This window comes from Meleagris gallopavo, chromosome 16 (assembly GCF_905368555.1).
Source record: "Meleagris gallopavo chromosome 16, MGAL_WU_HG_1.1, whole genome shotgun sequence".
Classification (NCBI taxonomy): Eukaryota; Metazoa; Chordata; class Aves; order Galliformes; family Phasianidae; genus Meleagris; species Meleagris gallopavo.
Window position 1 is genome coordinate 6,304,826 of NC_139419.1, and position 18,010 is coordinate 6,322,835.

The 18,010-nt window shown below is 49.0% G+C and overlaps 1 protein-coding gene across 2 annotated transcripts in view; it reads right to left on the bottom strand.

Annotated features, from left to right (window-relative positions):
* Positions 1-18,010, bottom strand: part of PKD1 (polycystin 1, transient receptor potential channel interacting) — an 85,734-nt gene that overhangs the window by 43,622 nt on the left and 24,102 nt on the right. For both annotated transcript variants that reach the window (XM_085237262.1, XM_085237261.1), the window contains exons 2-6: positions 8,728-8,799; positions 7,585-7,656; positions 5,745-5,914; positions 3,577-4,245; positions 3,093-3,276 (exon numbers count right to left, since the gene is read on the bottom strand). In XM_085237262.1, the coding sequence (XP_085093388.1) occupies positions 3,093-3,276; positions 3,577-4,245; positions 5,745-5,914; positions 7,585-7,656; positions 8,728-8,799 (1,167 nt within the window). The remainder of the gene's footprint in view (positions 1-3,092; positions 3,277-3,576; positions 4,246-5,744; positions 5,915-7,584; positions 7,657-8,727; positions 8,800-18,010) is intronic.

The following is an 18,010-nucleotide window of genomic DNA, read 5'->3' on the forward strand; positions in this document are numbered from 1 at the left end:
GGAACATGAGAACTGGATGTAAGAGTCATGAGGTTTTGTCTGAGAACTTCCCAGGACTCCTTCCAGTAGCAGACATCTGCTTCCTCAGGCTGGAGTCGCTTCTCTCAAGCAAGATGATGTTTGCCCGTATCACCACAGAGCCTGGTTTCCCCACTCATAAGGATGGGGACTGGAAGGACTGACAGCAGCTTTCCATAGCTGAGCAAACACAGTACAACACAGAGGAGTGGAATTATCTGCAAATTAAGAAGTATCAGCAGGTTGACTTGAACCTCAGGCCCTCTGTTAGAAGAGTAGTTTGTTAAAATAGCGTGCCTGCATTGGAGTTTAAATTACCTTCACAGACAGTTTTAAGCCCGTATTGTTGTGACTTAAGAGGAACACTACGATTCTAATCAACCGTCTGAAGAAACCTGCATCTTTCAGAAAGCTTTGTTTCATTTCTGGAGACCTGTGGAATTTGCCATTGCCGATTCTCCACTGCAAGTGGAACTAATACCTGGGCAGGACTAAACCTCAGACAGTGCCAGTTACAGGAGCTCCTGCTCAACTTGAGGGACCTTTGATGCAGACATCGGGAGATAATAAACTGCTCAATCACTTCTGAAAGCAGAAATGCAGCAGGGGGCAAGCAGCAGCGGCCAAAACTCTGCGGGGAAAAGAACCCCATATACAAGAGAAACTGCCAGGACCATTTTAGGAAAATGACATGTCCCTTCCACAGTTGGAAACTGGCTGAAACCCAATAGAGATTCTGGTGGAAAGTGCTGAGTGGTCTTTCATAGCCACAAACAGCCTGGACAACTGTTTCTAATCGCACCCAGCAGAAAGTGAGGCATTTGTTCCACATTAACTTCTGGGGGGAACAGCCTCAGAACCCCCTGCTTCTTCCCCACAGTCCCTCCCGCACGCTTCAGCCCATCCCTCATTGCTGTGCCCCTCTGCTCCGATGCACGCATAGCCTGGTACAGCTGCTCTGGAAGGAACACACAAAGGAGACAACTCTCTACCACTAGGCTCATGCCAGATGAAATGATTAATGAGGTCATGCTGAAAAATGACAACAAAAATAGCTGTTCTGTGAATCAGTAGTTTTCATTGCAAATAAGATTAAAAAATAAATAACTGCTGTGCTCTGCTCCCAAACCACTGGCAGAGGATTAGGAAGAATGGCCTAGGAAACCGCCTGCTTGCTGCCATCAGTAAAACCCAATAGAGTTTTTCCTCTTCTAATTCCAGCTATGATCTAAGTGCAAATAAACAAAACAAAACAAAACAAAAAAAAAAAAAAGGAGAAGGCTGTCTGGATTGCTTCCCATCCTTGCCCCATGGGCTGGCACATTACTTTGCAGAGAGGAACAAGAGGGCTCAATGGAGAGGGCAACACCCTTCTTTGAAGGAAGGTGTGGGTGTTCCTCTAAGGGAGGAACAAGCTTCCTTGGGGCAGCAGGATGAGAACAAAGTCTGAGGAGGCCTGAAAGGGGAGAGGGGCTCTCTGCACTGCCTCTGAGGGGAAAATGGGGTCCCCTAGGAGGGCTGTGGACTGGAGCATTCTGCTCCTGGAGGAGGAGAGGGGATCAGTTCAGCACGTACTGCTCCTGGGGAAGTCACCAAGCAATAGGAGCAAAGGAGAAAAGAGAGCAGTCCTTGTGGTGCGTGCTCTAATGGGAAACAGCCTTCTGCTTCTGTCATTTTCCCACAAGAAACTATGGATGCTTCGTGTTCCAAAAACCCGCGGCTTGCTTGATTTGTCTTTTATCACCAGGGAAATCGCATCCTGGAACTGTCTCATTCATGTTTATCTGAATGGATTAATAAAATAAATAGATGAAATAAAGGGGACTGAGGAAGAGAACAACGTGGGGCAGCAGCTGGGAAACAGCTTGGGCGGCTCGTTCTCTTCTGAGGTCTCATGATTTCCTTGCGCTGCAGTCCATCAAAAACCTTGCACGCAACGCCTGATAAATCAGTGCACTGAGTGTCCAGGACAGACTTCTCTTCCCCAGAGCAGGGATCACATTTGTGATCTCAGCACAGAGCTCAGTGCAAAGGGAACAAGGCAAGGACGCACTCTTGGCGAGAAGGGCTGTCAGTTCTCAAGCAGGCCCATTCAAAGACAATATCACACGCAGCTACTCCTTTCACGAGTGCTTTCTGGGTTACACTCATTATGTGGCCATCTCCAACTTCTGCACCTGAGAGCACTGACAAAAGCTTGCCAGGCTCTACTAGCTTTCCTGTTCATTTCCTCCACATGCTGGTTGGTTGCATAAGGGCACTTGGAGAGGCCCATATAACCAAAGGCTGACACTTCTGTGCTGTCTGTTTATTAGAGTCCGAGTCCTGATGTGTAACAGATGTTTCTGGGGCCAGAGAGGAGCACTGCTCCTTCTCAGGATGCGAAGGGAGAGGGGAAGTGGTCTGGGCTTCAGGCTGCAGTCGTGTGTCCAGGAGGATGTGAGATTCCCAGGCAGGATTACAGTACTGGCTTGTGCTTGGCGAGAGCAGCTGCTAGTCCCACACCATGTCACAGTGTCCCACACCAGATGATCCAGCTGTGACTCTGCTGACCAAGAGAGCTGGTTGTAAGGTCACTTTCCAGCCCTGCCAGGCAGCCAAGCACCCTGAGGACACCAGCACCTGTCTCTCCACTGTTCAGGCTAAGTCTGCAGATTGTGCTGGACCCTGGGTGGAATGTCTGCTCAGTCCAGCCCTGCCTGCTCCTGACCCTGCACTCAGCCTCAGATCAGAGGCACCCACAGGTACTAACACAGGCTGCCAGGTGCCACCAGCAGCAATCCCACAGACACCGGTTGTGACTTCCTGTCTTTCTGCCCCTTTCCTCTTCTTTCCTCCACAGCCTCTAAGCAAAGGAGTTAAGTACAGGAAGGGCTCTAGTCTGCCTATTCCTCCTCTTTGCTTACTGCCTTGCCCTGTGCTGTATCACACTCAGCTTGGACCCACGTCTCCTTCCAGCCTGACTGACTGCAGAGGGCTGCCTGCTGCTGGGCTCTTCCTTCTCTAGGTTCAAATCCAGGAGCAGGTAAATCTTAACTCTCACTCAAATCTTAACCCTCACTCTCCTCTCTTACCTGATGACATGAGTGACCAGGAAGCTCTGGATCTCGGGACTGCTCACAAAAGCCAGCTCTCCATTGCCATGCTCCTGGCAGTGCTGCTGGGCCTCCAGCCATTCAGCCTTCTCCACCACCAGCTGGTAACAGTGATTGTTGCCCGGGAAGACCAAGCCATCGTGGGGACACATAGGGTGAACTGCTGCATGAGGTAGAAGAACAAAGGCATGATGCTCTTCCTATGGGCCCACACATTTCAGTCTGGAAAGCAAGACACCTGTCCTGTCCTTGATGCCACTAAATCCCATTCACTGCTGCACTGCACTACTGGCGCAGCAAAGTACTGCTGCGTCAGCACAGGCAAAGCGCAGGGGTGAAAGGAATGGCCAAAGGAGTCATCCCTTCCTTCTCACCAGGAAGGAACAGAGAGGGTAGCCCCAGGACCCAGTGCCATCCCTTCCTTTGCCCAGCACCCACTGGCCTCCTAGACAACCGTGCTTACCTCTACCAGGCTCTCCAGACTCTGCTGTGATTCCATATAGCACTGTGAGGCCAGTGCCACCTCTGTTGCGGATCCTTATGTCCAGACTCTCGTTTGTCTTGATCAAGGAAGGGCACTGCAGTTCTAGCTGTTGGGGTGCAGCCACCACCTCAATTTCTGCCTGCACATACGAGACTTTGGTGCCCACAAAGAGGGTGGCAGTGACATTGTACTGCCCAGGTAAGGTATACGTGTGGACAGCTACATTTCCAGTGGTGTTGAGAACCTCTGTTTGGTCCCCAAATTCCCACATTAAAGTGCTGACAGCAATTGGAATACTGATATTGAAAAGCACAGCCTGGTGTAGGCTATACCGGGGCTTGAGTCCTATGAAAGACACAGACAGCTGTGCCTGGAAGGGAAAGTGGATGAGGGATGGGTCACCGCAGGCCTGCCCAGATGAATGCTCAGTGCAAAACAGCAAACAACTGGAAGAAGAGTTTGGTTCGTGGGCAGTACCACACAGACACTGCCCATGGGGGCTGAAACCTCCATACTCCTGGTCTTCAGCATAACAGAGGGCACTGCAGGTCTCCTCAGTGAGGTTCCCAGGGTGAGAAGATGTGAAGAGGATGACAAGTTCAGCCTCACCCGTGTGGTTGCTTGTCAGACATGTAACATATTGAGCTCCTGGAGGAGAGAACAGAAAATTCTCTTGCAAACCGACACTGAAACCATGGCTTTGATGAAACCTAGGACTCACCACAGGACATGGAGCTGCTTTGAGCTACCCTAAAAGGAGCCCAAAGGGGTACACACCAAGCAAGACTAGGGAAAAATGCTGGCCCTTGGTTGTACCAAGGCTTGGGCTGGTGCAGCATATTTCACTTTCACTAACAAACTGAAAGGCAATGCTGCACAGTCTGCAACTGAGTGGTGCAGAAGGACGCATGTATATAATGTGTACAGATGTACAGAAACGTGTGCCTGGCTGCAGGGAGCACAAAGTGCACGCATGCATGGACACACAGGCATGCACAATGATGACAATCACAACAACACCCTTCTCAGAGCAACAGCTTGTCCCTGCAGTTTGTTTTTCCCCCACCAGCTCGTGAGGGGTGGGACACTGCCCTGCCCCAAGCACATATGCATGGCCCCTGCAGCACGCACAGCCGCAGCCCAGCTGGGACAGCCTTGCCTCCTGTCCAGCTCTGCCCACGCAGACCAGTCACAGTTGCTTGTGTATTTCTGCTTGTTGCTACAACATTTCCCCCCAAACATCTCAACAGCCCTGGCCTTGTGTGATCTTCCCATATCGAATCCATCCAACTGTCCGGCCTTGCTCCACGGCCTTCCCGCAAATGCTAAGCCACTTTTCTTAACAAAAGTCCCTTGTGAGGAGAGCCATGACTTGAGAACTGCCTTGTTTTTAACACCAGTCTGGCCATATTCCTTAGCCTGTTAGGAAGAACTGTAGCTGGTGGGCTCTTCCCAACCTATCCTCATTACACTGAACTAGCCCAGAAGACAGCCTGACGTTATTGTTTCCACACTAACCTGAGGTACATGAAGAGGGGAACACCTCACAGTCAAGGAGAATAACAGCAGCAGTGAGTCCAGCAGCAGGTAAGCAGTGTACTGCTGGGGTGCTGAGTAATTTGTGGGGAAAGCAGAACAGCCACCTGCTAGGTTTGAGCTCCTGAGGAATGCTGCCCTTTACTGGGCAGTTCAGTTAGCTCCCACCAGCTCCCATTCCCTGCATCAAAGGAGATGACTGATGCTGACTGAGGAGCACTCTTTCTACCTTTTACTCAGAGAGATAGCTGAGCACTTGGTGAGGATTGAGTTTTTTAGGCTGCTCCACCCCACCTGCCAAGCAACCAGTGCCCCATGTTCATGCTGATCAAGGCAGGCAGAAACCAGAAACATGCACCAGGAGACACTGACAGCCTGCACATCAGTGCAGAGTTTATACAACAGTCCTGACATGGAGCCCTGTCATCTGCAGAGATCCAACTTATCATGTCCTCAGGTCCCACCAATTATAATGATATTCCACTGCTTAAAGTCAGATTGCTAACTGCTTGAGAGAATGACAGCCTAAAGCTAGAACCATCTGAGGGCTGCTTGGAGCTTTCCACCCTTTCAGTCGTCTTCCCCACCAACAACCCATCGTGCCTCCTTACCACAGGAAGCATTGATGAACGAAACACTGAAGAGAGAAAGGTTTGCCACCCCAGGAGGGTGTGCACATCGTGTATCTGATGCCTGGATAACGGTCACTTTTCTGTCTTCCACCCAGCGGGGCAACCAGGAAAGTTTGCAGTCACAAAAAAATGGATTCCAACTTAAGTTTCTGTAATAGGGAGATCAGAGAAAAGTTACACCTTCACTTGACAACGGGAAGCATGTGCTAAGTGTTAATTACAGCAATGTGCAGATCCCTCACTGTTCCCATCTGCGCAACTCCAGTGAAATGCTTCAGAGAGAACTGCTAGGGGAGCTAATGAATAGGGAATCAAGCAATAATTAACATGATTTTTCTAGAGGCTAGAATTAGGCAAGTACTCCAAGTACTTTTTTCACTCCACAAATAATTGTTGCAATTAGAAGCAAATTACAGACACAATCTTATATTTAAAATAGCCTGCCATCTAACAGCCACTGGATGTAATGGCAGCCTCTGCAGCTAAGGGAGACTATTTACAGCTCCATTAAAAAATAGCTAAGAGAATAAAACTGATCTGTCAAAAAAGAAATGCAAAGTCAATGATAATCTTTCCATGTGGCAGTTTAATGAAAAGATGGAAACTTTAATTGCAGCTAAGCTTGATCCAAATTACAGCCTTTGGCACTCAGCTGCGAACAGGACAGAGATGGAAAGATGTCTGTTTAGCTGACGCCAGCTGGGCTGGGCTGCTGCAGGGGCTGAACCTAGGATTTTTATACTGAAAGCACCACTTTGCAGGCCAGCCTCAGCAGGGACAGGCTTGCTTGGACACAGCAGGGATCCCTTCTGTCTCTCCACTGCAATTTTCAAGCAAAAATGCAAAGCTGAAAATGCCCTTTGTGCCTTGTCTTCATGGAGAACGTGTAGCTGAGCTTTTTTCTTGCTTGCTAAGAAACAGCACAGGGTTGATTCTTTGGCTCCACACACAGAAATGTCATTCTGTGCTGTGATTTTATATACCTCTCCTGGAAATATCAAAGGCATCCCTTTGAAACATATCTTTCACATATCAATACAGATTTTAATTACTTCAGTTAAAAGTCATTATAAGCATAAGAACCTGAATTACTCAGGGAGAAGATCTTCAAGGGCCTTCTCATGACTTTGACACACGTGTGGCAGGTCACTGTCCTTTCATTAGGTCCCCTGGTCCCAAGGTGTGACCATACAACAGGAACAGGGGGTGTGACTGGAGATAACAATCTCAGGAGAGGTGGTGTGGAAGAGAAGTAGAGGAACCAAGAGGATGGCAGCAGAGGTTTGAGGTATCCAGGAGACAGAAGCAAAGTCTGAAAGGAGGCACAAGTGGCACCAACAGGATACAAGAGCAGGACATAGCCTAAGGAAGAAACAGGAGAGAGTCTAGAAAGCAACTGCACAGGGTGCAGGAGGATGAGGAAGCAGCAGCTGGAGAGAGGATAGGTAACACCTGGGAGGCCTGGTAATGAGAAGGTGGGAGTCAGTGTATCCACTCATCCCTCCAGCAGCCAAGCAGATTTAGGCTTCCTGTACCAGCTCTGTGTTTCCTAATGCTCAAAAGTTTTCAGAAATGCCACAGAGAAAGATGAGGTTTACTGCCAAAAACTCACCAAGGGAGCAGCTGGCAAGCAGGCAGGGCTGGATGGGTGAATGGGCACTAAGGGCTTTAGTTCCCTCATTAACACAAACGGGAAAGTGTGAGCCATTACACGCGGTGGGGATGAGGTGGGATATATGGCCCAGATCTCCCTAAGGCATCACTTAATTCCCAGGGAAGGTCTCAACGGGGAACTAGGAAACAAAGAGGAGGAACTTACATTTCACTTAAATTAAATAAATTATCAAATATTCCTTCTTCTAATGTAGAAATCTTGTTGTGGCTTATATCTCTGTAAAAATAAAAAGGAAAAAATAAGTTTAAAAATCGTTCATTGTACTGGTAAAAACTTCCCAGCCAACAAAACATGACCAACTTCACTCCCAAGCTCTGCTTGGCGGCCACCTACCCTCTGATCATTCCCAGACTCAGAAGCCATACACATACACTGGCAAAATCTTTTGTGAGGCATTAAGTCACAGAATCACAGTGTGTATGAGGTTGGAAGCACCTTCTGGGAGTCATCTGTTCAAACCCCTCCTCAACCCAGGCCAGCTGGAGTGGACTGTACACAGCTTGTGAGTGTCCCCAAGGGAGAAGATTCCAAACCTCCCCGGGCAGCCTGGTCCTATACTTAAGTCCAGCTCTAGCACTTCAAGTCCTCCAAAGAGTTGTTCTCCTTCTAGGAGATTTTGAAGTGTAATGATGGTAGGCTGTCCTGGCTATCAGCTACAAAAGTTGAACCACCAAATCAGGTTTGGGTGCTGGCACATTTTTGGATTTGATGATCCATTTTTTCTTAAAATACATTCAACCTTCTCTAGGAACCAACAGTAAGTAGTAGCGCAAGTCTACCTGACCAGCAGCTCAACCAGTGAGTGTGCTAATGGTCAAAGCTCTGCTCTCCTCCTGGACCACTCAGTCTGGGCAGTTTTCTCAGAGTGCTGGGAGCAGTGGGACATGAAGGCAGGCCTTTACTTCACCGCAGCTGAGCTCCTCAAGGGACCCACGGCCTCAGCACCCAGTTCCCTCTGAAGTGGATCTGGACAGCGCAGCTTTACCATCATTTCCCATTCTGCAATCCATCCTGGGATAGATACCACTTACTCTCTCACCTTCATCTCCCCTCCACTCAGTACAGCATGCCAGATCCTGCCTGACTGTGAGCACCAGGCAGCAAATCAGCCCTCACTGCGCTGTGCAGCTGAACACCTTGAGGAAGGAAGCCATGGACACGTACAGCTGGGGCCCAACACAAGGTTGACCAAGAACAAGGCTTACTCATGACACGTGAGCATGTCATGGTACCAACCCAAACGTGCTCTGCCAGCTGAAGGGCTAGAAGCGCGCAGCATGTACTTACAATTTTGCCAGAGAAGTCAGGCTTCTGAACATCTGGACATCTAAAGCACTGATCTTGTTTCTGGAAAGATCCCTAGAGAAAGAAAGAAGTTTTGAGCTTTTGTTCAACTTTTTGTCATTTCTCCATCGGTGGAGCTCAGAAGAGCCTCTCTCCAAACTCCATCCAGACTGCAGACAGAAAGGTTTCGGTGTGTTAATGTGGAATGGGTCTCCCAGCCAAAGAAAACACTTCTCCCAGCTACAAAGCATGCACTGCTCCCAGCATTGTATTATGTGTAGGGACAGACTGGCCTACTATTATACACATACCATTCTACAGCATTCCTAGAGCAACCACAGATGTAATTAATGTATTACTGTATTTGAGGTAAAAAAAAATTATCCAATTATTCAATTCTAACATGTGTTCAAAGAAGTAACCAAGAGGTAAAGTTGACTAAATTAGTAATTAACTTATGGGGAAAAAAAAAAAAAAGAATATGAACTTCCACATCCATTTCTATCACCAAAGAACAGGAAATTAATCACACAATTGATGCAGTCAACTTTTAATGTTTAAAGATCTTTTTGAAAATCTCTCTGAAAAAGCTTAAGAAAAGTAACTAAGAATATTTTCTGGTTAAAATCAAGCTCGATTTTTGCAGTAAAATGAACAAAGTTTAAAAAACCTTCAATTCTCTCCCTGTAACACCAACATCCTTCAATTCATCCAAAGCAAAATTCTTTTTGTCATCTGGTTCAGTTCTTTCTTTTCACCTCGTGTCCTCTTTTTCAAGCGTAAAATGACACTCAGCTAAGAAGTGAGATTTCACTAATCAGTCTCTGCTTGTTCCCTATAAACTCCAGCCCCTGGTTTCAGATGAATCTTCTTTGGTTAAAACCACTGAGCAATACTAATGCTCTTCTTCCCAGCCCGAGCAATGGTTCTTCTACCAGGATCTCTGCAGGGCTGCAGGATGGATCTGTACACATGGCTCAGCTCCTGCAGCCACACTGCAGAGTTCCAGCTCCTTCCTCACCTTTTTCTCCTAAGAGCACCTCTCATAATTTCTCCTTCCTGTCTCACCTCTTATTTTTGTTCCCTAATAAACTAATTTCTGGTTTGATCTGATATTTAATCTATCTGAATGAAAAGAATTAAACCAAACTGGCAGAAAAATGACTTATGATTCCAGGAAACCATGGGGATGAGTAACAGGGATGGATGTCTCTTTAAAAGATTTATTTTTCCCAGTTTTGCTGTCCAGGAGTTCTTTGCCAAGCTGAGAGTGGATTCAGAAGAATACATCAGCAACACCAATAAAGAAGGCCAAGAAATGTGCAAAATAAAAGCTCAACAAAGCGAGTCCACCAGCTAAAAGCATGCAGCCTGCACAGAAGGCTCTGGCAGGTGAGCAGAGCCAGAAGGTACCATCTTCGTGCAGAGCTGTGCACACGTTGGGCATGGGGTGACCCACTGTAACGGGGAGAAAATTCTACTTCTCCTCTGAGACACATGGAAATAGCCCAGTTAATTCTGAGGCAGAACCTCAAGCACCAGACAGAAGGAAGTAGTTTTTCAGCTTGGATGTCTCACGCCCTGGCCTTCCTGCTCCTCACTCAGACAAGAGAAATTCCAAACCCAACTGCCTGCTGCTACAAAGCCAGGGCAATAAGCATTGGGCAGGGAAAGGTCTTCAGCACTGCAATAGCACTGGGAGCTACGTGGTGTCCTGGGACAGCCCCAAGCCCATTGCTGTCCCTGCAGCTCCCTCTGCTTTCCTCCACCTCCCATCCTGCTGCTTTGCAAGGAGGAAGCAAAGGACTCCAACAGAGCTGCCTACTCTTCTCCATCCCCCTGCAGTGTATGGAGGGCTCAGTCCTGAGCCTTTCCAAGCTCTTTACAAATATCCCTTCTCATTATTTCCATTTCACCTCAGAGTGAAATCTCAATCTCCAGCCAAGGGACGAGCTGTGGGCTAAGAGCCCAAGCCCTTGCCTCCTGGGGTCAAACAGCTTCATCCATACCCCACAGCAGACAAGGACCAACCTCACAGCCTGAGCTCACATCCCAAGCTGGTGAAGATGCTGACGTTCTCCACGGGACAAATCACTAGAGGGCAATCTACAAATCAAAGCCTAACACCTTCACTATTTTCCAACCTTGCCAACACGATCTGATGAAGAACCAGTATAAAACCTTCTGGCCTCAGGCCTACATGAGGAGTCTGCTGAGAAGCCAGGCTCCTGTGGACAGCCCAGCCCTGCAGAAGCCAGGAGTGGTGGCGGGTGCCAGCGACTGCCACCTCCGGGCACCTGCTTGCCTTCTCTCACTGTTCCCTCTTCAATTTGTATGGAAAATAACATTATACCTTCCTGGCATGGGAAAGAGGGCTGTAAACCAAAGGAGGCTAAAAAAATAAAATCAGGATAGGAAAGAACTACTCACCAATAAAACCCCAGGCACAGGCTATGGGACAGAGCTCAGCCTCTCGGTGCCACAAACTGCCACGACTATATTTTCCCAGCCCACTGCCAGGCTGGAGGAAATTCAGAGCAGGTTCAAGACAGGGCTGAAGCCAGCAGAAAACAAAGCTCTCCATTGAAAGGCAGCATACATGCTGACTGCTGCTCTGCCCACGAGGAGAAAGAAAAATTGTGTTTAATTGTGCAGCACGTGGCACCAGGAACACGGTGTGCTCCTGGAAGAAGGCAGCTGGAGGCCAGTCACAGCTTCCTGATCCCATCCACATCTGTAAAATGGAACTGTGTGCTGCCAAAGGGGCTGGGAGGGCTCGGCCTGCTGCTCTGAAGAACTCTTGAGAGCAGAGGCATCAGAATCCACCACCAGTGACTACGGAACCGAACAGGAGCCGTGTGAAAGACGCCCCATAAAGAAAGCTCCCCATGCAGCTCCACAATACCTCCCAAAATACAGACACATTTGACATACGTGCTGAGCAAAGGAAGTTTTGAGAAAACTTCTGGAAGCGGGCTCACTCATGTGGGGAAGGCGAAGCTGCGGGTAAGGGAATATTTGGTAATGAGGGCGTCAGCCTGAACCTTGGGAGCCTGCAGCTCCATCCCAGCCCTCCTACCAATTCCTGCCTGAGGCTGGGAGAGCCACGTGTACTGCGGGGAGAGCGGCGGGATGACGGCAGGGACAGCATCCACCTCACAGATGGTGTACAAGCACACACCAGTCCCTAACAACGCCAGGGACATCCCGTGGATGGAGCTGGACCACTTCTGGGAGTTAAACACGCCCGGCACCTGTGTACCTCGAGCAGCAGCTGCCAGCATCCACTCACAGAGCTCCAACGGGCAGAAGGTGGCCAGGGAAAGGCAGCCTGAGGAGCCGGGTGGTTATTTCTGCAGCCCGTGGTGGACGGGCTTTTTTTTGGTGCGCTGCTGTTTTTTTCTTAATCCCGCAGAACATATAATGTTGAGCGGGGTATAGCACGCCTCCGCCTGCCAAGCCTGATATCATGCTCTCATTATGTCATTTGCGGGCCCGCACTGCCTTCATTTCACAGAAGAAGGGAGGGAAGGGAAGGGGGCAGTGCTCGCTCGTGCCTTCTGCAGCCCTTTTGGTGTGCGGAGCCCAGCCAGAACAGTAATGGGAAAAGCATCCACAGATAGGGAGAAATGTCTATGCAGAGGAGCCTGCGTGCAGGCTGGGGAAAAGCCGCAGCAATTCATTAGAAAGGGAGCTCCAGGCCGGTAAGCTCCAGCTTAGCTAAGTGCTGGAGGTCCGTGGAGCTCCAGAGGTGCTTGGGCAGCCTGGGCATGTTCGTGTTTCCATCCAGTCTGCATAGGAACCTCTGCAGTGGTTGTGAAGGAGCTCACAGCAGTGTGAGAGGGATAAAGCATTTGGCCTCCAGCACACCATGCACACCATCTCACAGACACGGGAAAATCTATCCCCCAGCCTCACTTTAGCCCAGAGACTGTGTTTTAACAGCAGGAGCGGCCACAAAGATAGCAGAACCCATGGGATCAAAGCAGACAACACAGCCTAACACCTTCCTCAGCCAACAAGCTCCATCATTCACGTGCTTTAACAAAAAACCACTACTCCCGTTGGCTGGTTTAATCTGCTAGACATACCATTTCACAGGACACTGCCTTACTTTCTGCTCTGCGAATGATGAATAATTGGTCTTATTTATATTCTTTGCACCACTCCTGATTTCAGAGGCCTCTCCTGGATTACCTCAGCCCTCATTTATCCAAGCACAACTTCCAGTGGAAAGAGCTCCCATTTCTGACCCCAGCACTCTCACCCCACACACCTCACTGCCCCCAGACACACTGGGTGCCTGGGCTGACGGTCCCCAACACCCAGGCTGCAGCATGCACACCTCGCAGAGTGTGGCAAGTGACAGAGGGACGCGGGAAACAGCTTGTGAGACACAAACCACTCCTTCCTGAGCAGCAAGAGGCAGCCCAGCCGCAACTGGGCTGTCTGACGTGTTACCATGGCAAATGCTCTGCTGGGCTCCAGGAACACAAGGCAGCACAGTACCCCTTGCAACAGTGCTGTGCCTGATGTACATAATAGACTTTCCAGAAAAGTGGAGGAAAAACCCTATGTGTTTTTGCATGCTCGAGCCAGGAAAATTACAGTTTTTTGCTGATCTGATTCCTTTTTCATTTCGTCTTTTGGCTTGCACCTCTCCTAGGAAGCACAGCAGAAGTAACAGCACTTTGTGTGCAGAGTGAGGAATAGAGATTCATGCCACAGTGGCTAAGGAAATGTAAAAAAAAAAAAACCTCAGTGCAGAGCTGGGAACATGGGGGAAATGCTGCAGTCCCCTGAGCACAGGGGCATCCCAGGCACATCGAGCTCCCAGTGCTTATCCATAAACAGGAGCGGAAGAGCATATGGAGATTTTCATCACCAGGTACTGGTTTCAGTTGCTGCTGTGAGGTCAGGAAAAGAGGTCTTCACCCTCTGCCCAGAGCCATGTAGCAGAGAGACACTGTAAACCCACACTTGCTGCCCTAGAGGCTGTATTTCATCTGCACAGATCACCTTGCAAAGAATAGCAAAGCTGCCAGAGATAGAATGAAGATGCAGCACGGTCCAGGGAAAGGCTCATTGAGAGATGCTGTAGGTCCGAGTACAGCTGCTGCTGAGGCTGGCAGGCAGAGGGGAGCACCCTCGTCTCCACAAGGCTGCCACAGCATTTGACAATTTATTTGCTCACTTTGAATTTATGAGTTTCAAATGCTGGCTCAAGTCTCAGCTCTCTCCAAGGAATTTGCCCCAAAAGACTTTTTCACAAATATTCATCTAACGAATAAATGTTTCTCTTCCCACAGCAAAATCATAATTGTTGATATGAAAATGTAAGGCAAGGATACAAGCATTTTTGCAATGTTCCGTACACTTTGTGCTCTCCTGGGAGAACTGCAAAACACTCTCACATATGTCCTTGCAAGGCAGATCAGCCTAGAGACAGTGGGGTTTGACTTGAGTAGACCAAGACACGATGTCCAGTGCTGCAGGCCCACTGTAGGGCCAGGAGCACACGGAGCAGCCCTATCTCTGCCTGTTTCTGCTGCCCCTCCGGGTTCCCTCCCCCTGCAGTCTGCACAAGCCTCCCTCAGAGCACTCCAAGCTACAGGATTCAATCCTGCTCATCCTTTTTGCTCTGGGCACAGGTTATTGCAGATGCTGCAGAGTGGCATGGAACACACCCTGCAGCTCTTAGCACAGTGGACGAGCTCAGGGGTGAAGCTGAGCATTGGGTGTCTGGGTTCCTTAAGGCAGCCCAGGAAAAGGGGCTGCAAGAATTCAAGCAGCACAGAATGGGACTAATCTGAGCTCTGCATGAAACGGAGTTGAGCTCGGGACACCCCAGGCCCAGCTGTGCCCTCACCCTTCCTGGCTGCTGTGCCTGCAGCTTGGGGAAGGTTTGGGGCTGAGCACAACCAAAGGCATCGACCTCCAGGTGGGAGATGTCTGAAGCACAGCTGAGACCCAAAGAGCGACTCCTAGCATCCCGCAGCCAGGGAGCTTTTCTCAGACTTTCCCAAATATGGTTATAAGCAGGACCAGGGATGAAGCCACTCGAACAAAGGGGATGTGTTACCTCATGCAGTGATGTCATGTTCTGGCAGTGCAGCCCGTAGGCGATGGCATCACGCCTCCATCCCTCCACTCCCCAGTCAGGAGGGCTGGGTGGGGGCCTTGCACACACGAGGCTCCCAGGAACCGGAGCGCTGCTGTCTGCACAGGGACCCACAGAACTGCTTGATTTACAAGCTATTTTTAGGCTGTGACTGACTTCATCTCCTTGTTCCTAACATTTAAACAATGGAAATGCATGCAAGGAGGGGCACTGGGGAGTCCCCAGGGCCTTGTGCACTTGTGGAGACCACTGCTGACCCTGCAAGTGGAGCTCCCCTCCACCAAGAGGTGACTCGAGCTGATGTATAGTGAGGTTTGAATATCACTGAGTAGAAGGCATCCGGCCCTGCCTGGCCTCTGTAACATCACACTGAGAGATCAGAGCAAAGAAGGCTAAGTTTGGGAAAGCAGCAACTCAAATATTTAAATAAAGTTAATGTCCATAATTAGTGCTGCACATAAACAAGCTGTCTGCAGTTTCAGCCAGCTAAATGTCAGCCCTGCAAATATATGTTAGTTTCACGGAAAGTTTGCAAAAAAAACCCACCAAAGATCCATCAAAACAAAGCATCTTCCCAGCACACATGGCACAGCTCAAGCAAGGAGACAATGCTGAAGCCTGCAGCCCAAGCCCAGCTGCTCTCCAAGCAGATAACCACTTCCTTCACCAGAACACCCCCAGCCAGGGGAGCCCCAATGCTCAGTGGCACCACGCATTGGCACATGGCTCCTCCAGTGCCTACCCACATCAGCGTGTTCAGAGCCCCATGATATTTCAGTTTACCATGGCATACAAGCCCTCTCTAAGCTGCAATTTAGGAATTACAAAACCAAGCTATCAAGTGTTTAACCTTGCTCTCAAAGTGAAGAGTTTCCAATAAAACTTCAGGCATGAGGAATAGTAATTCACCATTGGGATAAAGGACGAAGTAGATGATTTTTTTTTTTCTTTTTTTTTTTAATTCTATTTGTATTTATTCTAATGTGAGGCCTTTGCCTTAACAGCCATCCTTCAGACAACACAACACCATTCTTTTCCAGCACTGCAAGCCCTGCTGTACACGACAATGGAGAGCCAAAGGCATGCAGGAGGCAGTTGAAAGAGAATCATAAATGTTGGAAAAGACCTCTAAGATCAAGTCCAACCTCCAACCCATCACCACCATAGCCACTAAGTCACATCCCTAAATGTTGAATCAATAGCAACAGCACACTGCTGGGCTGAGAGCAGCTGAGGCAAGAGGAACACTGAACTCCAAGAAAGTCTCCTTAGAAGCACATGTCTGGTTTGCAAGCATTGACACAAAATGAAAAAATATTTGCATAGCCCGTTTCTTGGAATCCTTCTGGGGAATCTGTGTTCAGCATCCCAAAAGGAACAGCGAACAACCTGGGCATCAACTGCTGTGGTGCTGGTGCAAAGCCATGAAGCAACAAAAAGGGGCCTTAGTGGGATTCATGAAGGACTGACGATTTGCTGGGAGCATCACCTCCCAGCCAAAGCTACCCATGCATGCTAGGCAAAGCGGACAACCCAGACCCAAAACACTGAGACACAGACAGGGAAAGTCCAAGGGCCAAGAACTGCAGAGCTGCCTGCAGCACAACAACCATCACTGCCCTCTGCTGACATCCCCTCCACACCCTGCAGTACCAAGGTGCGCACCCTGCTTCAGACCTGCTATCACCAGAGCAGCACAGACACAAAGGAGAAGCAGAGCTAACAGATTCCGTGGCGGTCTCCTCATCAGTCATTGCCAAAGGGAGTGCCAGAGAGGCCCCAGCCCAAACACACTGCGGGGCACAGGGCAGCAGCTGCCTGCAGTGCAACCACCTGGCGTGCCACCATCCCGCGTGTCACAGTGTCACCTTCCCGGATGTGTGAGCAGAGTCACTCCTTCCAGCACCAACAAGGCTGGCCCAGTAGCCACATCTCTGCAGTCACTTCCCACGGGTGATAACACTCCCTCAGACGCTTTCCCTTTTGTAGCTGACAGTACGAATTTGTTTGACCTTTAGCTAACATCAATCTCTAACAGACGAGCAAGTTTTCCAAGTTTCCCGGGTGGCTGCTAAAGAAAAACATTTTGGTGTGCGTTTTAACCATGTCTGTCAAATGATTTTCACCTCCGATATGTTTTACCAACAGCATTTTCACACATTTGAGATGCTCCCTGCTCCAGGCTCTCAGCAGCACCCTTGGGCTCCGAGCATGGGCTGCCAGCTGGAGGAAACTGAGGTGGAGAAGGGATGAGAAGCAAAGCACGGGACCACACAGTCTGGATGAAAGATGCTGAGCCCCTCACTCATCTTTTCTTCTCCTTCAGGCAGAAAACTCTGGGATTTGTGGCAGTCACATTAGCACTTGATATGTTTAAAAATAGCACAAAGTAAATGGTGCTGCTCTGTGAAAACAATGATGCTAAGCATAACCACAGAGTTCACAGCCCACTGCCTGCAACAGACAACCCACAGACTGGAGAGTCTGAAGAAAAAGAGAAGTGCAGCATGCTCAGGACCAAGACTCGGCTAAACCACGGCTGCAGTGCGGTCCGGTTTGTGTTTTCCTTGCAATCCTGACACTGTGCCTGCTTTCTGTAGTCTCCTAAATGAGGGACAGGCTCTCCAGATGTACTGCTGCTCTGGGACCTACACAGTGTGTGAGCTGGTTTGGGGAAAGAGAGGGAAATGGGCCACAAAGCCACTCACCCTTCCCGTTTGGTCTGCTTCTTACACTAATGCAAAGCAATGAGAGCAACTCACATACTGCAAGCCACAGGATTGTGCTTTGGTACTCTCAGTACAGCATCACTGCTGCATTTTGTTTTCCCCGGCCTGCTGACATATATGCTACAGAGGCAGTCAGCAATCAATCTCCGAGACTTCACTGCAACGCAGCTCTTTGGGATGACTCCAGCTTGCTCTTACATTCTGAAGCCAGTATTTAATCCCTTCAATATATGTGTTGATTTCTTTCTTTCCAATTCCTGACAAATATATGTTGCTTTGAGTCAAATACCTACAGAAGTCATATGTGTATTACATCAACATCATCGTCTTCATCTACTCCATCTGTAAACTCACTTAAAAGGCAGACATTCATGAGATCTATTTTCCGTAAGTGAATATTCCATGTTGGTTGCCACTAATGACACTATCCCCTTTA